Consider the following 21,480-nt stretch of genomic DNA (forward strand, 5'->3'; position numbering starts at 1 on the left):
CCGTGTTAACTAGCACAGCTTGAAGACTCGCACACAGATGAAGCTATGTCCTTGCCACTGGCTAGTCTACTGAGCGCATGGATTTGCCACATTTTCATGCCGAGTGATACATACTTCACAACTAGCGAGTCTCACTGACCTAAGCACAAATATTTGCAAATAGAACACTGCTCAATTAAATAATGGCAAAAATCTGATTCTAACCAAACAAATCACATTTTTACACCAGAAACGAGCAGTTAAGTTACATGGGAGAACACACAAAATGGGAAAATTCCAATGAAGTGGTCAGGGAAAACAGTATTTGAAGTTGGCAATTATTTTAATTACATCTATTGAAGATGTGCTCCTCTTGGAGAGACAATATTTTTTCTTTTTTACTTTTCTCATCTTGAAATGTAGATAGCATGTAATTACATTGATATGCAATGGACAAAGAAACATTATTGCATCAAAAATATATAAAAGTTTAACTTAATTTTAAGTTGTAGAAAGGCATGGATTGCATCGGCTAAGATTGGACCCCAGGGGTCCACAAGTAAATGGTCATTTGATGCACTGGAATGGTTTCCCACGTGCTACGCATGCGTATGTAGCTGTCAGAGCTGACTCAGTTGTCTTCTTATAACTGCAGCAATCCTGCTCCTGGGCTCATTCAGCGAAGCCGCCCTTCCTCTCGGAGGATGCGGTGGGGTCAGTGCTGGCAAGCCCACGCTGCCGCTGCTGTTACGCTTACTGGAGGTGGGTGCCTGAGCAGCTCTTGAAATACCAAACTGTCCAAAGAGATTGATTTCCTTCCCAGCGCCGGGGCTTGTGCGGCTTTTCTGTCCGTAATCGGCAAGCAGGGCAGCAGAGGAGGTTAGGCTGCCCTGAGTCAGGGAACACGGAGATAACGGGAAGTTTCCACTGAGCTTTTTTAGTTCCAGTACTTGTTCCCTGGCTTGAGTCAAAGCTGCAGTCAGCTCATAGCGTTCCTCACACTCTCGGCGCACCGTTTCCTGGAGAAGAGTGTTCTGCAAACAGAAACAAACGCTGGCTTTACAAAATGCCATTAGGCAAAAAGTGTGCCTATTAAACTCCTCAGGCTTAAGGCAGGAGTGGCCGGAGGGTACTGATGCATACAAACCCTTCAATACTTCCCCGTATTTTGGTTTCTCTGAAAGTCGCTCAAAGGATATACATCAGCATTTGCACACCCTTCATTCCCTCGGGAGACAGTGGAAAATATGAGGTAAGTTATCAGAAGCTACTTCTGATCTCCTGCCCATCCTCCAACTAGGGGGAAACTGGGAATGCTGCTCTTGGAAAGGAAAAAGCAGCGGACAGAGGTTGAGTATTACTGCGCCACTTCATTATGATAAGATGTTCAAGAAGTTCTCCTCCTCTGCGGTTTAAATAAGTGTGCACTGATTTTTTTGTGATGGCATTCTTTATTGATTATTATTTCAGAAATAATCGGGATAAATGATTTTCAGCCTAGTGGTTTTCACAAACTTTGCACTGTGATTCCTGACACCTCAATGGTAAGTGACTGGTACTGTGCCTTGAGTAGACAACTGAAACTGCCTCCGTATTACAGAAGTCCCCAAGTTGGTATATTATGTAGAACTTATTTGTGATGCTAATTTTCCTGGTTTCCAGCTGAAACAAAAAGTAAATAAAACACAGGGACGACATCACGAAATTGATTCATAAAAGTCAGAACTACTGACTTTTAGTCAGTACTAATTAGAAAGTACTAATACAAGCAGAAAATATCCATTTTTTTGTTCTTCTAAGCAAGCAATTGTTGCTGACACCAGGAGGTCCATGGGAACGGAAGGGAAGCAACCACCAAGGCAGTCAGCAACACAGCGAGTGATGATCGAGTCAAACGGAGAACACCCTCAGTCACGCACAACCTCATTGCCCAGGCACAAACTTTTCTATGGAATCCTCTTTAGTGCTAAGAGTACGAGCTGTACGCCAGGTCTGGTCATGTACCACCTTGCAGTGAGGACAAACATTTGTATTTGAACTTCTCTATGTGATTATGACAGGGGGTGTATACGGGGAAGAAAATGTGTAGGAAAGATAATCTCAATAGCACCTTTTTGACATTTTGAAGAGCGAATACTGGTGTCAGTAAAGTTAGAGCACAGAAGTGTGTTCCCACTAAAGTGGAAGGTGGTAAGCTCTGTTTAGCCAAGAAGAGGTTACTAACACTATTAAATTTTGCCTGTGTGTTCCTGTCAAAACTTGAAAAATGGTGGAGAAATTAGAAGTCCTTTGTTGACCAGGTTTTTTAGATTTTAAAATTTTACTTTGGTCAAAGCATCTGTAGTGGATGTAGAGTGGAAACACAGAAGTTCTGCTTGGGCTGTCTAACCTCTGTGCCAACTGCAAGCAAAGGAGCTGTTGGAGAAGGAACATAACTACACGCAGAAGTAGAAGTGGGAGAGATGTAAATATCCAAAATAACTTATTCTCTGAATACCTACCTCTGCAGACAACTTAATGAAAGAAAGTTAGACGTTACTTTCCCTGCCACTCAGATGGTCACTGATAGTCCATGAAATGATTTGGAAAGTGTTACCTGCAAATCTGAGGAGGTATGCTGGTGCCAAGTTTATCTTAAAACCGGTTTCAATTTTCAACCACTCTTATCTCCCCATTTCCTAATATAATTATATTAGAGGAGGAGCTCTGCTTCAGAGCGGGGAAAACGAAGAACATAAGCAGAGCTGGTGGAATCTCACGATTGAGGATAATGGTGTGTTCCTTACTCTGCTGACGTTCCTGACCAATACTTGAAGGGCATGTGTCTTTCCAAGAGCTTTTTCCATAGGGACAGGACAGAACAACTGCCAACACCATTCTCATTTCACTAACACAGTGTTTCTGAACCTTTTTCAAGGAAGAAATTAATATCAACTCAAGCCCTAATTCATTTTGAAGAGTTTCATTTTCACTGTTTACCAATTTTTTTCTGCCACTTAATTACTTTGGACATTCCAGTCTAATCTTATCTACAGTCCCTGACTTCTCTGTTTTCACATTTCCCAAAAAGCAGTACAGCCTGCTCTCCTCCCTTCCCATTATATTCCAAACATTCAGCAAATGCTTGTGGTAAGAATATCCGTCAGTCCAATTTCTCTTCACATTTGATTAATTTTTATGCATTCCTGTGTTACAGAAAGTGGCTTTACTGGTGGGAGGTGGGATACATCCCCATTAGCACGGCAGGAGGCACACACATACTCCCACATTAAAAGATGCAATCTCTGCCCCAGAAGCCATTCAGAACAGGACTGTGTCCACTCTCGTTCCTGTTGACAGTATGAAGTTTTTTGTTACAAATGATGTCCAAAATAAGTAAGATTACTAGGAAGATTGCTGCTGTCCCGTTCAAAGAATGAGAAATATCCGTGTCTTTCACCTTAAAAACCATGAAGAATGCTTTATTGTTTACTCATGGTTATGCAGCATGATGTGAGGCCAGAGACTAGGAAACAAATGTCTTGCAGGACCTGAAAAATATGTTTTTTTTTAAATAAAACACTAGTTTAAGTGCTTGCCTAATTAAAAATTTCCCATATTTTGTGATACATTGTATTTATGAACTTGTTTTATAAATCTTTTAATTTCAATGGTTTTTAAACCAGTACATAACAGGGTCTGAAATATAGATGCTTTGAATGATTTTAGAAATCACATGTCTCTAAGTAAAAATAGCAAGGCATTTCCTCGGTCATGTTCCTACCTCCTCTTGAACTTGACTCAAATTGTGAATCAGCTGTGTCCTCTCCTGGGTTAATTTTTCCAGTTCATCTGACTTGTGTTTAATTTCTTTCCTCATATTATCCAGAAATGATTCGTTATTGTTCTTTTCCATCGTCAGCTGAAATTCAAGTTCAGTAATTAGTCTTTTAAGGCTCTGAATTTCTTTTTCCTTATCTTCATCTTTCTCTGCAAGTTTGATCTGGGCATCTTGTAGCTTCTTTTCAAGAATTTCTGTCTCCATCCTTAAGCTATTGGTGGCAGTGGATATTAATCCTGGTATCTGCATTAGATTAGACAAAAATTGCATTAGTCTACATTCAGTGGATATCATTAGATATGTAGAATTAAGTATCAGACAAATGTTGACTTCAGGAAAAAAAAAAACCACAAATGCAAACACACATGTCCTCAGAGACAAAAAAAAAGTTGCTTTGAATTTACATAATACCCTCAAAGGATATCAGAGCTGTAAATTAAACAAAACTCACTCAGAACAGGGAGATGAATTAGTATGTCCAAGATCAAACCGAGAAATAGAGGTAAAAATGGGAAAACTTAACTTCTTTACAGCAAACTAGTATTTCTTCAGGGTTTTAAAATCATAGTCAAATATTTGTAAAGTGAACTAAGCCAAACTGTTATATTCAATTCTTTAGAACACCGTGTAATGTAACGAATTTTAAATAACAACATAATTTCATCAAATTTCTTTGATTTTTCCAGAATTCTCAAGAAGTGTGTCAAATCTTTTGAAAACTAAGGCGATAGGTACAGTTTTCAATTTCTATATAAAACTTCAAAACCCGTAGGTCCGGGTAGCTGGGAATAGCCAACTGCATGTGGTGCAACCACCCATACAGACAAGACAGCAGGTAACTGGCCACTGGACCTTACCTCATCGGTGCTGAATTAATTTGGGAAGGGAAAAAAACAGTGTGGATGGTTTTGTGATAACTTGTCATAGCCTGAAACAGTCCAAAGCTTTTAAAAAATTACGATGTCAGTTTAAAAATAATTAACAACTACAGTCTACGGACATAGATGAACCCTGGGTAGAGAAAATGCGAGCAAAGGAAGAACTTCCACACCATTTAACTAACTGGAATAATTATTTATTAACCTGTTCCATTAAAAAAAAAACACCCAAAAAAACCCAAAAAACCCAAACATATACTAAGACTGGAGAAAAAATATTGTATCATCTAGACACAGGACTACACACAAAGAAGATTTTACTCCTTCACATACTATTTCTCGAAGTTTACATTATCTACTGCCACAAAACTTTTCTCTTGAGTGTTACACACCTTCTTCTGGAGCTCTTCGTGATCTCTCTGATATTTTGTGATTAATTCTTGCTGTTTTTGTCGTTCAATGTCTAGTTCCACTCTCGCTTCTTCCTTGACTTTAAGAATCGCCTCTTTGTGTCGTGCTTCACCTTTAGCCAGATCAATTTCCATCTAGGGAACAAGTGGTTTTTAACAATACGTAGCAACTCATCTCAAAATATTTTTCACGTTCCACACTGCCATAAATGAAGTGATGTGAAATTTGGCAGACTGAGATTTTGGGTGCTGAACAGACACATCCGAATGATTGCAACCGTTGGAGCCTGGCAAGGGAAAGCTCCCGCTTCCCGCTGGCTCACGCGGCACGGATGGCTCCTGCTCCGCAGAGCATCAGGGCTGAGTCGCAGCCGGCAGCCCCGGGAAGATGTCTCACAAGCCCCATGGTGTCTCAAGTGGTGCTAGATGCCTACATTTAGGCAGTTGAACTTCACGCTAAATCACTATGAAAACACTAAATTACAAAATCCTTAGCTGGTTCTTAAAATAGATAATTATTTTGCTGGAAGCATTTGCTCTGGAGGTAAAACTCAGCTCGTTATTATTTTCAAATGCAGCAAAATGACACATTTCACGGTAAACGACATCTACTGTGCTAAAAATAGGCCGTAAGCTCAATATTAAAATATAAAGGTGTTGTATAACTCTTTCTTATAAAATAGATGTGGATTGTTTCTTATAAAATCATTTTTTATTCATGCTCTGCCACTCAGCCTTGTCAGGGAATAGCAACTTACCATCTAAAATGTTTGTCTGCTCGCAGGGACCACACGCAGATGACACATACTCCACGCATGCTACCTTGCAATGTAGAAGCGCGGCGCGCGTTAGGACCGCATACCAATCTTATCATGTGTCCCCCTTCCACTACATCTGTTGTAAATACCAGAAATCTAGGGGAAGGAGCATTTCAAGGAATCTCCACAGACCCTCTCAGCAAGGCATCAGCAGGATGCCTGCCTCTCCGAGCATCGCCCGGTGCCGCTGGCACGCGGCCGCCGTGCCGGCCCCATCGCCAAGTCGCGGTTAGCGGGAGCAGCGGGGCTCCACGGCTCAAGGACAGCGAGGAGCAGCTCCAGCTCGTTTTAGGGTCCAGACAACACGGCACTGATGGTATGTATGTGGGACAAGCGCTGGATAAAAAAGTGGAGAAACGAAAGTGAGAGAGTTGCAAACTCTGGGTAAAATATCCCAGTCCTGAAGGCATCTCACATATTTAATATTATAAATTCAAATTTGAGAATTCAGCCATAATTTCCTGAAAATAAAAGCCTGGATTCTGGAGGAAATACTGAAGGCTGTATTTTGAAAAATATTTTTCCTAAACCAGTATGCTAATATTATATTTCTGCAGGCTGAATTCTAATGGACTTAATTGTAGCATGCTGAAAGAATATGAAAGGCACATTAAACGTGCACAACACTAGCCTAATTACTTAAAATTATTGAAAACAGAAAAGCCCCAAATGAGCTTAATTACAATTATCTAATTTTGCACACTAATTATGAGCAAAAGTATAACAAATCCCCCTAACTCTTTTTGGGGAAAAGATAAACTGGAAATATTTTCATTATTCTTTAAATCAAAATATATCCAATTCTGGGCATGGAATAGGCACAAATCCCCCACTAATATTTAGCTTAAAACTGGTATATTTGTAAGATCCTCGAAGTAGACTATTATTATTGTTATTATTGTTGTTATTATTATTATTGTTGTTGTTATTGTTATTATTATAGATATATTTTCTACGTTATTAGATATGGGAGTTAGGATTCTAATTGTAGAAAAAACAAATTTATTAACTCTACATATTATTATAGAAGCTGATCATATGTTGGAGGCTACTTGATTACAAAGACTAAAAAAATAAAGGCAGCATAAAAAACTGAGCTCATTTCAAAGATTATACAAGCATTTTTCACATTTAACACTTAAAGCTAATAAAGCTGATAACCAGAACAGGAAATAAAATGGCAGTTGATCTTCAAAGAAAGCATAGCGGCTACTGATTGCTTTAAAACCACTTACATGCCCCTCATTAATTAATATTTTAAATAATCCACAAAACAAACGTTTACATCAATCTTAACTTTTGTAGAAGAGATATTTTTTTTGTTCCATTAAAACAATTTAAGGCTCATCTGTATTTTAAATAGATAACTGGAACACTTTATACTTACGCAATGGCACACTGACCCAAGAAAAAGATAACTTTGTCACTTTGTCACATTTCTCATTCTTTTGTCTGATGAGAACATTTTTAGAGCACTTGCCGTTCACTGCGTTTTAATGGCTGTGATACCAAAGCTGTAATTGCTCTCTAGTAGCAGTCTTTATCTTGCTTTAATGTCAGGTTGAACAATACATTGTGATTATGCAGACAGTGTGACCTCATTCTAAAATTATATCCTGTGACAGAGAGGTTAAGAAGTTTTAAAAGAAATGTAACTGATCTTAATTGCTAGTAGTCCAAAAATTTTCCTGAGACTAAATAAAGCTTTCAGACACTTATCGCGTACTGAACCAGAAAAGAAAAAGACAGTAATTTTAGTCACCAATTATGTAAGGCTTAAATCAGAAAAGCCAGAGTTTTTGTTCAACACTCTTTTCAATTTTTCCTTCACAGATTTTTTTTTTTTTTTTAATTTCTTATATTCAGTTTGGGGTTTTTTTGGTGCTCATGTGAAAAAGTTGCAGATTAAAACAAAGTTTACATGCTCACAGTTGTTTATGGTAAACAGCTTTCCAAATCCCACTGGAAGACACTGGCAGCTGGACTCTCCAATGCCAGTTAGAGTCTCCAGCTCAGAACTTCACAGCAACTGGAAAGCTGCCCGGCAGAAAAGGACCTGGGGGTGTTGGCCGACAGCCGGCTGAAGATGAGCCGGCAGTGTGCCCAGGTGGCCAAGGCGGCCGATGGCATCCTGGCTTGTATCAGCAATAGCGTGGCCAGCAGGACTAGGGCAGGGATGGTCCCCCTGTACTCGGCACGCCGGTCAGGCCGCACCTCGAATACTGCGTTCGGTTTTGGGCCCCTCACTACAAGAAAGACACTGAGGTGCTGGAGCACGTCCAAAGAGGAGCAACGAAGCTGGTGAAGGTCTGGAGAACAAGTCTTATGAGGAGCAGCTGAGGGAACTGGGGTTGTTTAGCCTGGAGAAAAGGAGGCTGAGGGGAGACCTTATCGCTCTCTACAATGAGGTGGGTGTCAGTCTCTTCTCCCAAGTAACAAGCCATAGGATGAGAGGAAACGGCCTCAAGTTGTGCCAGGGGAGGTTTAGATTGGGTATTAGGAAAAATTTCTTCACTGAAAGGGTTGTCAAGCACTGGAACAAGCTGCCCAGGGAAGCGGTGGAGTCACCATCCCTGGAGGTATTTTAAAGACGTGTAGATGTGGCACTTAGGGGCATAGTTTAGTGGTGGACTTGGCAGTGCTACATTAATGGTTGGACTCAATGATCTTAAAGGTCTTTTCCAACCTAAACGATTCTATGATTCTATGACCCAGAACTCCAAGAAAAAGCGATCTGTCCTGCAGAGCAGAGCCAAAGGTCCCGATTCCAGAGATGCCTGTTACGCAGCGAGGCTGCTCAAAGCCCAGTATGAACGAGGAGCTGTAGCACTGCCACATTCCAACCAGCTGTGCAATTAGCTAAGAAACCCATCCAATTAGCACATACACATATATTTTTTAAGTCAGCTGAAAATATTTTTCCACAGAAGACCCCAAACCCAAGTACATACACAAAGAAAACCAACAAATTATAACCTAACTTTGTAGAATGTAATAATACCAATTAAAGATGCGACTAGCGGTGGGAAACCCTTCTAACAAGAAAACGTACGTTATCAGGAGTTCATGCTTGTGGAACAGACCTGTGCAACGCGTACAGCACCGGCACGGCCGCGGCGAGGTGCTTTGAGGGCGGGCGTGCAGCTGGGTGTGCTGCCCTGCGTCTGAGCTATTTTCATAATGTTGCATCCTACATCCAGGGACCAGGACTAGACCTCACCTATTTCCCACTCTCTGTTCCCCAACCAAGCCAGTTACCCCCTGAATTTGGGGTGTCCTCCTGGCTGTATTTTAACCATCCTTCTCATCTGTAGCCTTTCCTTAATTTCTTTTTTCCTTCACTCCATTAAATAAAGGAAAAATGAGCATGTATAAAGGAGCACGCATGTATGGAAGGTGTATCATTCTCCCTCCCACCTTCCCCTTCCTCCTCACTGTGAAAGGAACCATCATCCAATTACCGAAAGAGCCTAGGTGGGAAGGCGTATGAAAGTGGCTTTGCAGGCTTTTGTAAGAGTCAATGAATAAAATAACAAAAGATGGGCCATTTCACGGACAAGCCAAGTCGTAGGAGTGTCAAGTCTTTTCAAATGAAATACAGAGGTATTTTCACAGTAAATTTCACTGAAGTCTTTATTTTCATACTGCTCTGATTTGAAGGGAATGCAAGTGAAAAAAACCAGCAGAGTCGGCAGGAGCCTATTTGGCAGAGATGCGACTGCCTGAAAGGAACTGGTGATGCTGGAGGTCAGCAGAAAGAGCAGAAGCCTTTTGCACCCTAGAGATCTGTTCTGGCTCCAGGACTTTCACTGTGCAACTCCTTTAGCTCTTTTTTATTGTGAGGACCCCTAGCTCAAGTGAATGGATGAGCCACATGCCTTCTTTCTGCTACCACGTCTCCCTTCCCAATTCCCCAGTCTAACCACGCTCCTCCACCTACCCACCGTGCTCCTTAGCCCCCTCCCCTAGCCCCCCGTTGCAGCTGACAGCCAGCACTACCTGTCTTCTGCTGAGGTTCCCATGCTGTAATTAGCTGCGCACTCACCAAGCCAATATCCATCTCCCACCGAGCTGTTTGCTCGGTCTGTGGGCACGCAGAGCCTGCCCCGTCAGGCAGAACGAGGTGCTTCTCAACCAGTCGGCAGGGAGATTGCTTGGAGGAGCACGCATACCCCGAACCCCAGGTTGCACAAGCTTCCCTGCACCCCCAGGCTGAAATCAATGCGTGTTCCAAGTACTTCAGATCTTGAGCTAGGTGACACTGTTAATTTGGGGGTGTCATTTTCCTCTCCATACATGTGGGGACTCGTCCTGACACCAGCGGGAACTATGGGTTCATATCAAAACAACAACAAATTTCATGTTCACAGAGGACTTGGAAAGGATAAAACTTACCATGTTACTTCTTTACTTGCCTATTGCCATCAGTGACAGAATCGTCCCAGGGGTGGCATGAACACGTATCCTGCTTTCATAGCTGCCGTAAGTACCAGGCAGGCTATCCACACACCTCTCACCTTCCTCGTCAGCTGCACGGCTAACAACTCCACTGCCTTTTGCTATTCGACAACTCCTGATAGCTGCAGAATCACTATGCTACAACAGCTTGTTTGTTTAGCTCTGCTTTGGTTTGCAAACGCCTGTCTTCTAAGGAAAGGACATTTTTGCTCATCTACTTATTATTTATTTTATAGACTTGTTTTACAAATAGCAATCTCTAGTTTCAGTTCACCTAACCTGCAAGCAGAAAGGCTCTGTGTTCTCTCCATCTTGTCAACAATGCACAATCTTGTTTTTACTGGGAAACTACTTCAATATTAAATGTATGCCTTCCTATGCTTCTCTGCCAGATATGTCAGGAAACAGATCCAGGCACTGATGTGCTCCCCCCATGCACAATTGTGGTGCAGGGTTTACAACCTGGACTGTCGCACACAGAACAGGGTGGGCTCTGTATGTTCACCTCCTTGGAGCTTGTGTAGGACAACAGCCCGTGAGACTGAGCTTTGCCTGCTGCACCCCCTCCTGCAGAGCACACGGGGAAAGCACAGAGCTTGGAAGATCAGAGGTTCAGTGGGCTCAGTCCTGCTCCTCACACCCAGGCTCCCAGGGGAGTGCACTCCTAACACAGGCACTTCGCAAATACCCTGAAACCTGGGAAGTCTGGATCAGACCTGAACATCTGCCAAGTCTGTAAACACTCATACTAAATACCTTTCGCATTCAGTTCCAGCCTATGTAGAGAGATCACCCATTAAAACCTCTCGTACAAAGAATACTGTTGACATGTTTGCACTTGAGGAGACAGGTATCTGGCTTACTGTACTCACTCGTGACAGCTGACTACAATTGAAAAAACAAAAAATAAAGAAGAAATCGAAAGGGTGCCAACTGCACATCCAGTATTACCTTCTCCCTCCAGTTATCTTCATTCCACATCTTCTGTCTTAATGTTTCCTGCAGCTGCTCTGTTCTGTTCTGATGAGAAATCAGCATTAACTCCCTAGAAACCACAAAAACTCGTATGTAAATATGTGCTCTGCCCAGATTGGTGGTATGCCATTTTCTTGCAATTAAGTCCTTTGTAGCAAAGGCTCGCCTTTTCCTCTTTGTTTAGTATTCTGTGCAACAAGCCCAGGAATCCTGTCTGGAGCCCGGAGGCACAGCTGTAATCACTACTTAGCATTTGCATAATGCCATCACATGCTTTACGAATTTTAAGTTTTAAAGAAAATACTATAGTTGATCTTTCTTCCACACACACATATTTAAACCTCAAATATTTTTAATATTTCTCAAGTCAAATTTTGAAGAACACTGAAAAACTGTTATAATATTCAAAACAGAAAATGTTCTATTTAATGAACTCGGAATATTACTATCATTAATTAAAAAATTGTAATAGATTTTGAATTAAAGCCACCGAGTGCTTTCCATTGTTAGTTACTGTTTGTTATGTGAGGCTTGTAGAGCAAAAGCCCTGGAGAGTTTAAATTTTTGTAACTTAGATTATTAGCAATGTACCGACTGGAACAATGCATGTATCTGGGGTTTAAGTAGAAGAGAAATATTCTTAAATTAACATGTAATATCTTTTCATGCAGGTACTAAAGTACAGGGAACATTCAAACCCTTTAAATATGAAAATAGCTTAATGCCTCTTGATGCACATTACTCTCAAAAAATGCTTATCTTCTCCAAAAGCCACTTTTCTGAATACATTTTCCATTGTACACAAATCAAACAAATAACATACTGTCATGTCTTAAGTAGGGGACAGCACTTTCTATTTTGCCAAAAAAAGACAAGCTAATTTATCAGTAACTGAAAAATTATTAGCAGGACATTTAAATACTAAAACAAGCCTGTGACTGTTAGGAATAAAACTGGATATGCAGATTACACTCAAAGCAATTTTAAAAAGTGTGTGTTTAGGTTGATGAGTGCAGAAGTCTGAAACAAAGGCACTCAAACTAGATACCATTCCAGGAAAGACAATCCTCAGAAGCTCAGATGTGGAAAATAAAGCACTGAAAAGTAATTACAGGGAAAATGGCAGCTTCATTGGTATCTGAGAACCTTCAAAATAAGACTAGACTGGCGGGAAGTTGTCCATACACTTCACCAAATACTAGACCATATCCAATAACCTGGCACATTGTAGTATTTATAGCATCATTACGGTTTGCAAGTTGCTAATAACGTAAGTTACAAGAATTTAAACTCTCCAGGGCTTTTGCTCTACAAACCTCACATAACAAATAGCAGCTATAACAACTGCAATAAATGGGTGTTTTGATTAAGCTTGAGCCCTGGACTGCGAAGCAGGGCTTTTTTTCCTCCTTTTTTTTTTTTTTTTTAGGATTTTTTCTTTTTTTCTTTTTCATTCAAGTTTTGTCTATATTGTAATAATTTAAAAAATCCATCCGATGAATTCCAGAATTTCAGGATATGAGCTCAGGGCTGCCAAGGCTTTTAGCGTTTTGCCCTAAAAGCAGGAGATGAGAGAGGGCAGTGGCAGGGCAGGACTGTCCTGCACACACAGGCAAGGCAGCGACTTCAGAACGCAGAGCTGGGACCAGCAGGTCTCTCCCAGTCTGCCCAGTGCCCGTAGCCACGCTCCTCGTTCTGCAGCCTCTCCTCCCGCACCCAACCGGCGCAAACCACCTCTGGTGCTTTACAGAATCTACCTGTCCTTTCGGTAACAGTGAGAGGTTGAGGATCTGGCAGAGGAGGAATGTTTTATTTTTAATAGATTTCCAAAAAGCCAATCTAGGCCAAACGTACAGTCACAGGAGATTACCCGTGGTGATTCAGCTCCGATTACCTTTCTTGTTTCAACATCACCACCTCTTCCTCTGTTTGTCTAAGAAGAGCTTTAAGTGCTTCCAGCTCACTTTCTGATCGACCGGTTCTTCTTTTTAGATCGTCTTCTTTCCTTTCTTTCTCAGCCACTTCTTCCTGTAAATGTTTGCATACTTGTTGGCAAATTAGAAGAGATTCCTCCTTTTCCTTGAGCTCTTTCATAAGTCTACAGATGAAATAAAAAAATATCAGCATCGTAGTTACTATATTCTTATTTACAGACAGAAACCAAATAGACAGAAATAATTTGTACCTTGAAAATAAAACATTAGACAAAACCCTATGTATTCTTTATGAAGTTAAATCTAGTGACTTGAACACAAAAAAAGAAAAAAAAGATTGTATAAAAACTGCATTAAAATCACAAAATTTTTGCTCTCACTGCTCAGAAATGTGTATGTTATGTTATGAAATATAATTTCAGCATTTACCTTGACTCAGAAATTCCATTTTCGTATTTCATTTTTTTCAGTTCATTTTGACAGACATCAAGTTCCGCTGACTTCACCCTAAGAAAACATTAAAAAACCCCATGTATTGTCCAAAGAAATGATAGCCTTTACTCATATGGTAACCTGAACATCATTTATTGAGGTATTATCTAGCCTGCATTTTCTGTTTCAGTTAAAAAGGTAGACAACAAACAAAAAGTTCTTTCAGTTGTAGCTAACATTTTTAAGTAACTGGAAGTTACACTTCCAATGTAATCTCAGCCTAACCTAGGATCACAAGTTTAATGTTGCAAACAAGAAAGTGAGATCTTGCAACACTGATGAAAGTTTCAAGTAAGATATGAATAAAAATGAACAAATAACAATTTAGTAGGTAAGAGGGCTGGAAACTTTGCAGGTTTCTTGTCATTATGTCATCATTTCACCAATTAATAACCATGGCTAAGCTTCATATTTACATTTAAACAGATACAGAATATGTTATTTTATTAAATTGTACCCATATTACATTGAAATTTTAATATTACATTTGGAAACCCTTTACTGTTTATTTAACTGTGTTCATGAAATCTTTTTTACATACTCAATACTTGTATTATCATTAAAATACTTTGTTGCTAAGCATTCCAAATATTTGCAACTTCGTTATGATCAGACCCTCTGAATATAGGAACCAAAACCAGAAAGTACACATCATAAAAGAATGAATCCTTGTTTAAATTTCAGGAAAACACACAAAGAGACTGATGATAGCTGGTCTTGAGACTGGCAGTACTAGTTCATTACTCTTGAGCTTAATATTTGAAACAGTAATTTTTATTTTCAGTAGTGAATTATAAAGTGTTATAAAGTGAATTATAAAGTGCTGCCATCTCTGAAGGATTTTCTACGCTATATGCAAGCAACGAGGATTTTAAATACAGGAAAGCATTCCGATCCCGGATCCTGCAGCTTTTAGAGGTGACGACACGGGTCCCACTGAGCACCGCTGCGTCCGGACGGGACCCTGGAGGTCGCCTGGCCCGATTTTGGGTGCCCGATACAGCTCCCACAAAAGTCAACGGAGGGCAGCCTCGGGGCGCGGGGAACGTGGCAGCTCCGCTGCACGGCCCTTGCCTGGCCATTAAAACAATAACCCAGGAGAACAGTGCGCAACAGCCCAACAACATTTAAGAAGAGGTGCATCTTTTTTCTTATTTCCTCAGGTTTTGATAGAGGAAATCTGCTCTCCCCTTAATCTGTGGGCTGCAGCAGCAGCAGCGGTGTCTGAAAGCGGGACGGAGCGGAGCAGCGCCCGGGGCCGGGCAGGCGCTGCTGCGGGCACTGCTCCTTTTGGGTGGGCTGGAGACGGAGCAAGCGGAGTTCTTCACTCCCTGTGAGTGCTCTCTTTTCAGTCATCATGCTTCAGTTAGCTCCGACAAGTATTTGATGACATTTTATTTTTGCTCTATTAATTTAGGTTTTGCATGCTCTTACTTGAAACCATAGGCACAACACAGTAAAATTACAAACCACAACAGCATACTGGCGCATGGGGGGGGGCGGGGAAAGTCACAGCAAATTTACATTATTGGGGGGGGGGGACGGGGACCACGAATTAAAAAAAAAAAAAAAAAAAAAAATCATAGTCACTGATTAAATACTAAAGTTTCTGACGAGTTTTATTGCACCCTTCCCTCCATCCCAAACCTACAATGTGAAATACTACTTTCCACATACATTTTTAGTCCAGAAGTTTTGTGGATTCCACAAAATGTATCCTACACTCGTGTGTTAAATGAAGTGTCGGATTGAGCGGACTTAACCCTCCTCTTTGCCGTATCATCAAACACAGCTAGAGGAAGAAAGCCCTGCTTCCACAGACAGACATGCTCAGTCAGCTGGTTAGAAATACAGACCTTTTAATACAAAGATAAAATACTTTCTCTATTGGTCATAACCTTCTCAAATCATCATGACAAGCAGCTACTCCGAAAAAAAAGTGGTCTGTCACAGCTTTATGCGCAGCGGCAAAACAGTCAAGCAAACGGAAATCTTACATTAACAGCTTTTTGTAGTGGTCCATCTCGGCTGTTACTTTCTGCAGCTTCAGTCCAATTGTCTCTACTTGATTTGTTAAATCTGAAAACAAAAACATGGGGGTTGTGTCTGTATTCATACTAAAATAACTCACTTTTATACACATTGTGTTTTATTTGCACCTCAGACACGTAGCTCCTCACTCCCACCTCAAACAGGCAAAGCAGTACACCACAGCACTGCCTCTGAACAACGCAAAATGGCTATCTGTGAAAAGTACAGGTTTATGAACTGTAATATTTGAATTGATTTCTCACTGCTTACAAACCGTATAAGCCAGTTTATATTTTCTAAGAATAACAAATTACTTTTACTGAAAAGGTTGGAATGCTGTTGCGTCGCTGTGTGCTTCAGAACAGCCTTCTGATTTCTATTCGTACCCTAGCAGAGACTGGCTTTATAGCAAGAAGCTGGTTTTTGTTTTCTGGGTTTTTTTATCCTACCAGGAAACATCAAATTCAACTAAATGTAAATATGAAATGCTTTAAATCTTACGGTTTGTACATAATGCTGAGAGCAAAAGCATGCAGGAAGGCGGACCTGAAAATAACCTGTTAATGCTACTTCATATAAAACATTGACACTGACTTAATGGTACTATATATTTTGTCTTAGACTCTCTTAGCTAAATATTATCTTTCATAGCACATCACCTATCAGTTTCAATCAGCCATTGCCTTTTTTCCAGTATATAGTCCAGTTCTTTTCATCTCTACAATTAGTTTAATTATCTTTTTTTTCCCCCCACTTGGAAAAAAAAACTTCCAAAGAAAATATTGAGCAAAGATAAAAGAACTGTTAAGTATCACTCCTTCTGCACAGTCTCACCTAAATGAAAAAGTGACAAATTTACTCCCAGCAGACAATGTAACACTTTTGATTTATAAGCCTTCACCCCTCTGAGTAAGCCGGGTCTCTCCAAACACGGCTTTGCAGGACAGCCAGCCGTCAGTGTGCACTCGCAGCACAGCACCCAAGCGTTTTGGTGCACACAAGTTACAAGCATGTGCTGTGCAAAAACACAGGCTGGTGAGAACAGAACAAACATTCTCCCCATTTTTAACTAAGTCTGTTTGCTTGCTTACAGGTGCAAAATAGTTTTAAAAGCTTACTTAAAATCCCTCAGTGACACGTATTAGACCATTTTGTCTCAAAGAACACAATAACAATTAATTCAAACTTCGCAACCTTCTTAAACAGTTATATATCAAAGAAATCTCATCTAGTTTTGTGTGGCATATTATCCTTTCTTTTTAAATCCTAAGCATAGTCATAACTTCAAGATTTGAAGCCCTATAAACCAAGCGGCACGTACTTTAATCCAACTCTCATCTTAATAAACATATCTAAATATGCTCATGAACAAGGAGAGCTGGCTTGCAAGAAAACATAAGAATGACCTGAAATCAAAGTTGCCTCTACAGAAAAGACAGCATCATAAACTACATGGGAAAAAAAATGTACGCTAGAACATTGCAACAAATCTAGAAGTGGAAGAAAAACCAAGATTTTCCCTGAAAATGCAACAGCAAACTAAATGAGCTGACTTCCTCTCTGAAGATGAACAGCTACCAAGGGAGCCCAACCTCTCTGTCTTCAAAGCTCTCTGATATATCCTCCAAGAAGCCAAATCTAACTGTGATTCCTGTTCTTCAATTTATCATTTCTGGTATCAGAATTCACTGAATTTTTGTAACTTTTCCTATGTGCCTGTTTCAGTCATTTCCAGCAACTATCACGACGATGGATAATCCCAGAGTGGGATTTCCTACCAGCGATCCCCCATGTCACACCTTATCTTGCTAAACCCTACTACATGAAAGACGCCCATATTTTCAATAAAGGGAAAAGGAAAGCTGTTCATTATCTCAGACTACAACTAAAAAAAAATCAGGGAGAGAATTATATAGGGTAAAGTACACACTACCCGTCAGATACATTCCCAAACTATCAGCATTTATAAAGAGCTTTTTTAAAAGAAAGTTAAAATATCTTTGGGCTTGACTAAGCCCTTGCAAAAGTCAGTGGAAGTTAATTATAGAAGCACCTTCTATACCACCTGCCACTGACGACAAAACAAATAAAATGTACTTTTGTATAATATACCATTGCCATTGTGTTTATACATTTCAGGCACAAAAATACTAATGCAGTCCTGCCTTCATTTTTGCAATTGTTAATAGACATTGCCCTGTCACTAACCTTCTAACATTGAAACAGCTTCTACTCTGATTCACATCAGTCAGAGTCTACATAATTAAGTGAGCAAATAGAAGAGTGTAAGTAGATATTCAAGGAAAAAAGCCTTTTAATAAACGAGAATGGATGCACACAGAGCGCCGCTCGTTACAAGCCCTGATCAACAGAAGCGAACGGACCTGGACATTACAGATCCTCCTGGAGTTCATCTGTTCGTTTTTGTAGCACACAGGGGATGCTGACAGCACTCTTTGCTGCGCACATAGTGAGCTACTTCAGCCTGATGTCATCCAAGTTTATTTTTTGTCTCCTTGAAACAGTTTGACCTACTCCACGGAACATGAGACATCACAGAAAACGCAATTTTTGAACAGGTTGAAAAGAACAGTATTGCTGGGAAAAAGTAAAAAGTGTGTTTAATCACCATGTATAGTTTATATCAGTACCACACTGAAAAATAGCGTGTGTATATATACATACACACATAAAATTATACATATAGTAAGAAATCAACAGTGTTGCATGAGAACCGACAATTAGAAGGAAAGTCTAAAGTTATTTACTTCCACTCATTATTTTTCTTATTTTTCCAATGCTTTTGCAGGGTATTAACTCATAAAATGTTAACATTGCCAAATTATATTGAAAAATGGCAAACGGCAATTCACAGGGAACTTTTCCTGTCCTGGTTTTGGAAATCCAAGAGTCCGTAATGATATGCTGTTCTTTAAAAACAAAACAAAACAAAACCGTATTCTTGAGATGATGCAAGTAATTTATCTCATCTGGAAATACAGGTGAAAGCTCCGAGAGAAAAACTCAGACTGAAGTGCTTTCCAATGGGAAAAGCAGCCTCTTTCAGCGCGGCCGGGGCCGCGGTGAGAAGCACAGCAAACCCTCTCTAGCCCGGAGAGCTGATTTTTTCTTTTTTCTCCTCAAAGGCTCTGCTTCATCGTTTGCATTCTGTACTCCATCTTCCATTCCAGGGATGATTATATCTGAAGTAGTCTATTTTCTCATGTTGCTTTCCAGGTCTCCAACCATACCAACTTTTTATCAACCAAATTATCTGTCTCTTTTGCCCTAAAGTATAGCAGGTGATGCTTTATAAATAAGTTACTGCTATGGCAAAGGAACACAGCAGTGAATGGAGCAGCCAAACGCATGCGAAAATTCACTTCATTTTGAAAACTTAATGTAAATTTGCCCCAATTGCTTTTTCCCTAAAGAGTATGGGATTTTTAGTCCCTGTTTAAGAGCTTTGCCTGTCCCTGGATGACTGATTGTCCTCAAAAAATAATTCAGAATCAGGAAAGCCCACTATTTAAATAAAAATATGTCCTTAATTACTGGCCAGACAAAACCACAAGCTTACCTCTATTTTTGCCAATCTTATGGATGCACCAGTACTTCTGCATTAACCAGCAGAAGAACACAAACCCCCAAACTCTTCTCACTGATGCTACTGAAGAAGTAAATACACAAGTGACACTAAGAGTATTTCTTGGAAGACTCTTAAAAAAAAAAAAAAGACACTTAGAAAACAAAACTACCTCTAGTAGCAGCACAGCGGTATCACCTATAAAATGATTTTACGATTCTGTAACTGTACTTTTTCATAAAGTGCTGCTAATGTGGGTGGAGGAAAAGGGAGCCACAGCAATGACCGGGCACTGTCGGGCTGCCTGCGTGTGAGCTCGGACCAGGGAAGCTGGAGGTTGCCCAGGAACCCTTCTGTATCTAGCTCACCCGTGGCTCGGCTCTTCTCCCCAGCACTTGTGCCTCTTTCTGAGGGTGCAGCATGGGAAGAAAGAAGAGAGTAGTCCTCATACTTCTGTGCTAGAACTATTCAAAAAATACAAAGAGTATCTTACGTTTTTCTTTGTATAAAATACATTTTTGTGAAAAATATTTTAGTTCAAAGCTGTAGAAAGAATTACGTGAAGCTGAGGAATCTGCGACCAGCGCTCTCATTTTTTCAGAGTGTGATCGCAAGAGGTTCACAAGCATTTCTATACTTGACATTATTTGTATAATATAAACAAATGTGAATATTCATGCATGTTTTCCATTCCCTAGTTTTTCAGCAATAAATGATCTAGAAAGAGAAGAAAATTATGAAATATAAACATTTTTAAACTTACTGATAAATTTGTTTAAAGGCATTGATACAACAGTATTGCCACTAAAAAAAACCCCTTATAATCACAAAAAACCCTAGAATTCACAGCTTAAGGTTACTTCTATATATATTCTGTTGCAATGTCTGTTTGACTAATGTGAAATCAGTTCCCAAAGTTTGAATGGAATGACCATTTGCTGTCTTTTAATATATACATTATTCATCACAGATACTCACAAAACACCTTGCACAGTATCATACAGGAGGTAAAAACTTATCTAGAAATTAGGGCTTCTTAAAAAACATCTAAATTATTTACGTTAGTGGCTTTCCAATAATTTCCGGCATCTGTTGTTCAAGTGAGTTATTTGAGAAGGTTTGGAGGGGTAAATGATGACGACTATTTCCAGGTGAATCCCTGCCTGCCCATCTCCTTGGCATTCCTCATAAAACTGTCAAAAGGACCTTTTGGTATCCAACCGACGCGGGAGGTCTCCGGCACTCAGCAAGGCATGCCCAAGTACACAGCATTTCTGTGAGTTATCAGCAACTTTCAGATTTCTGTCAAACTACATACAACTCAGAATTTCTTCTTCCCACTTCATAAAGTATATGAACGAGAGGTCATTTGCACTAACACTTCACCAGGTGATTTTTTCCTCTTTGAAGATAGGAATGAATTCATGCAAAAACTATATAAACGTAGCTAGATTGGTGTAAACTAATGCTCCAGTATATTCCAGAAATTGTCTTTCACAGAATACCATCATGCTGTATTTTAATTTTTCAAGAGGGAAGTAGTCCACAAAACTTCAAAACAAGATGAACTACAAATACACGCACACACAGCTGACATTCTGGGCATTCTGGAAATTGCATCTATTAAAAGGAGAAGGACTTCATAAGCATAGATAATAATTCACCCATTTACTGTTACCTACTACTACTAATTAACTATCTATATTCAGTTAGTAACGAATACTTACCATTTACATCAGACTTTCAGAAACTTAAAGAATCAAAAGGATCAATTAGATACAGTTCTACCCGAGAGCATCATATGTTGGCATTCAGACAAAAGAAGTCTCAGAAATCCATAGGGACTGACCCTCTTCATCATATAGGAAGAAGAAACTTCTAGCTTTGTGGTGAGGGCTGGTTTTCCCATGACAACATTGAAAAGAAATGGAAAGTGAAAAGGTCTGGCAACAGCGAAATTAAGCCTCGCGCATAAATCAAGCTACGGTCTGGCAAAAGTTAAGTTAAACTTCCTTCGCCCTCCGTTCCAAGTGGCATTTATTACCTCCGCAGACCAGTCCCTGCCCCATTTCCCCAGAGGCGAAGAGTAGGTTCTGTAC

At 40.1% G+C, this 21,480-nt stretch overlaps 1 protein-coding gene across 1 annotated transcript in view; it reads right to left on the reverse strand.

Moving 5' to 3' along the window:
* Positions 1–230: 230 nt before the first annotated feature.
* The window catches only part of LEKR1 (leucine, glutamate and lysine rich 1), a 62,838-nt gene continuing 41,588 nt past the window's right edge, over positions 231–21,480 (reverse strand). Inside the window, exons 6-12 of the mRNA XM_050902420.1 lie at positions 15,762–15,843; positions 13,702–13,779; positions 13,233–13,436; positions 11,315–11,408; positions 5,070–5,222; positions 3,743–4,042; positions 231–1,013 (exon numbers count right to left, since the gene is read on the reverse strand). Coding sequence (XP_050758377.1) covers positions 600–1,013; positions 3,743–4,042; positions 5,070–5,222; positions 11,315–11,408; positions 13,233–13,436; positions 13,702–13,779; positions 15,762–15,843 — 1,325 coding nt within the window. The 3' untranslated portion in view covers positions 231–599. The remainder of the gene's footprint in view (positions 1,014–3,742; positions 4,043–5,069; positions 5,223–11,314; positions 11,409–13,232; positions 13,437–13,701; positions 13,780–15,761; positions 15,844–21,480) is intronic.

This window comes from Gymnogyps californianus, chromosome 10 (genome assembly GCF_018139145.2).
Source record: "Gymnogyps californianus isolate 813 chromosome 10, ASM1813914v2, whole genome shotgun sequence".
In the NCBI taxonomy this organism is placed as follows: domain Eukaryota; kingdom Metazoa; phylum Chordata; class Aves; order Accipitriformes; family Cathartidae; genus Gymnogyps; species Gymnogyps californianus.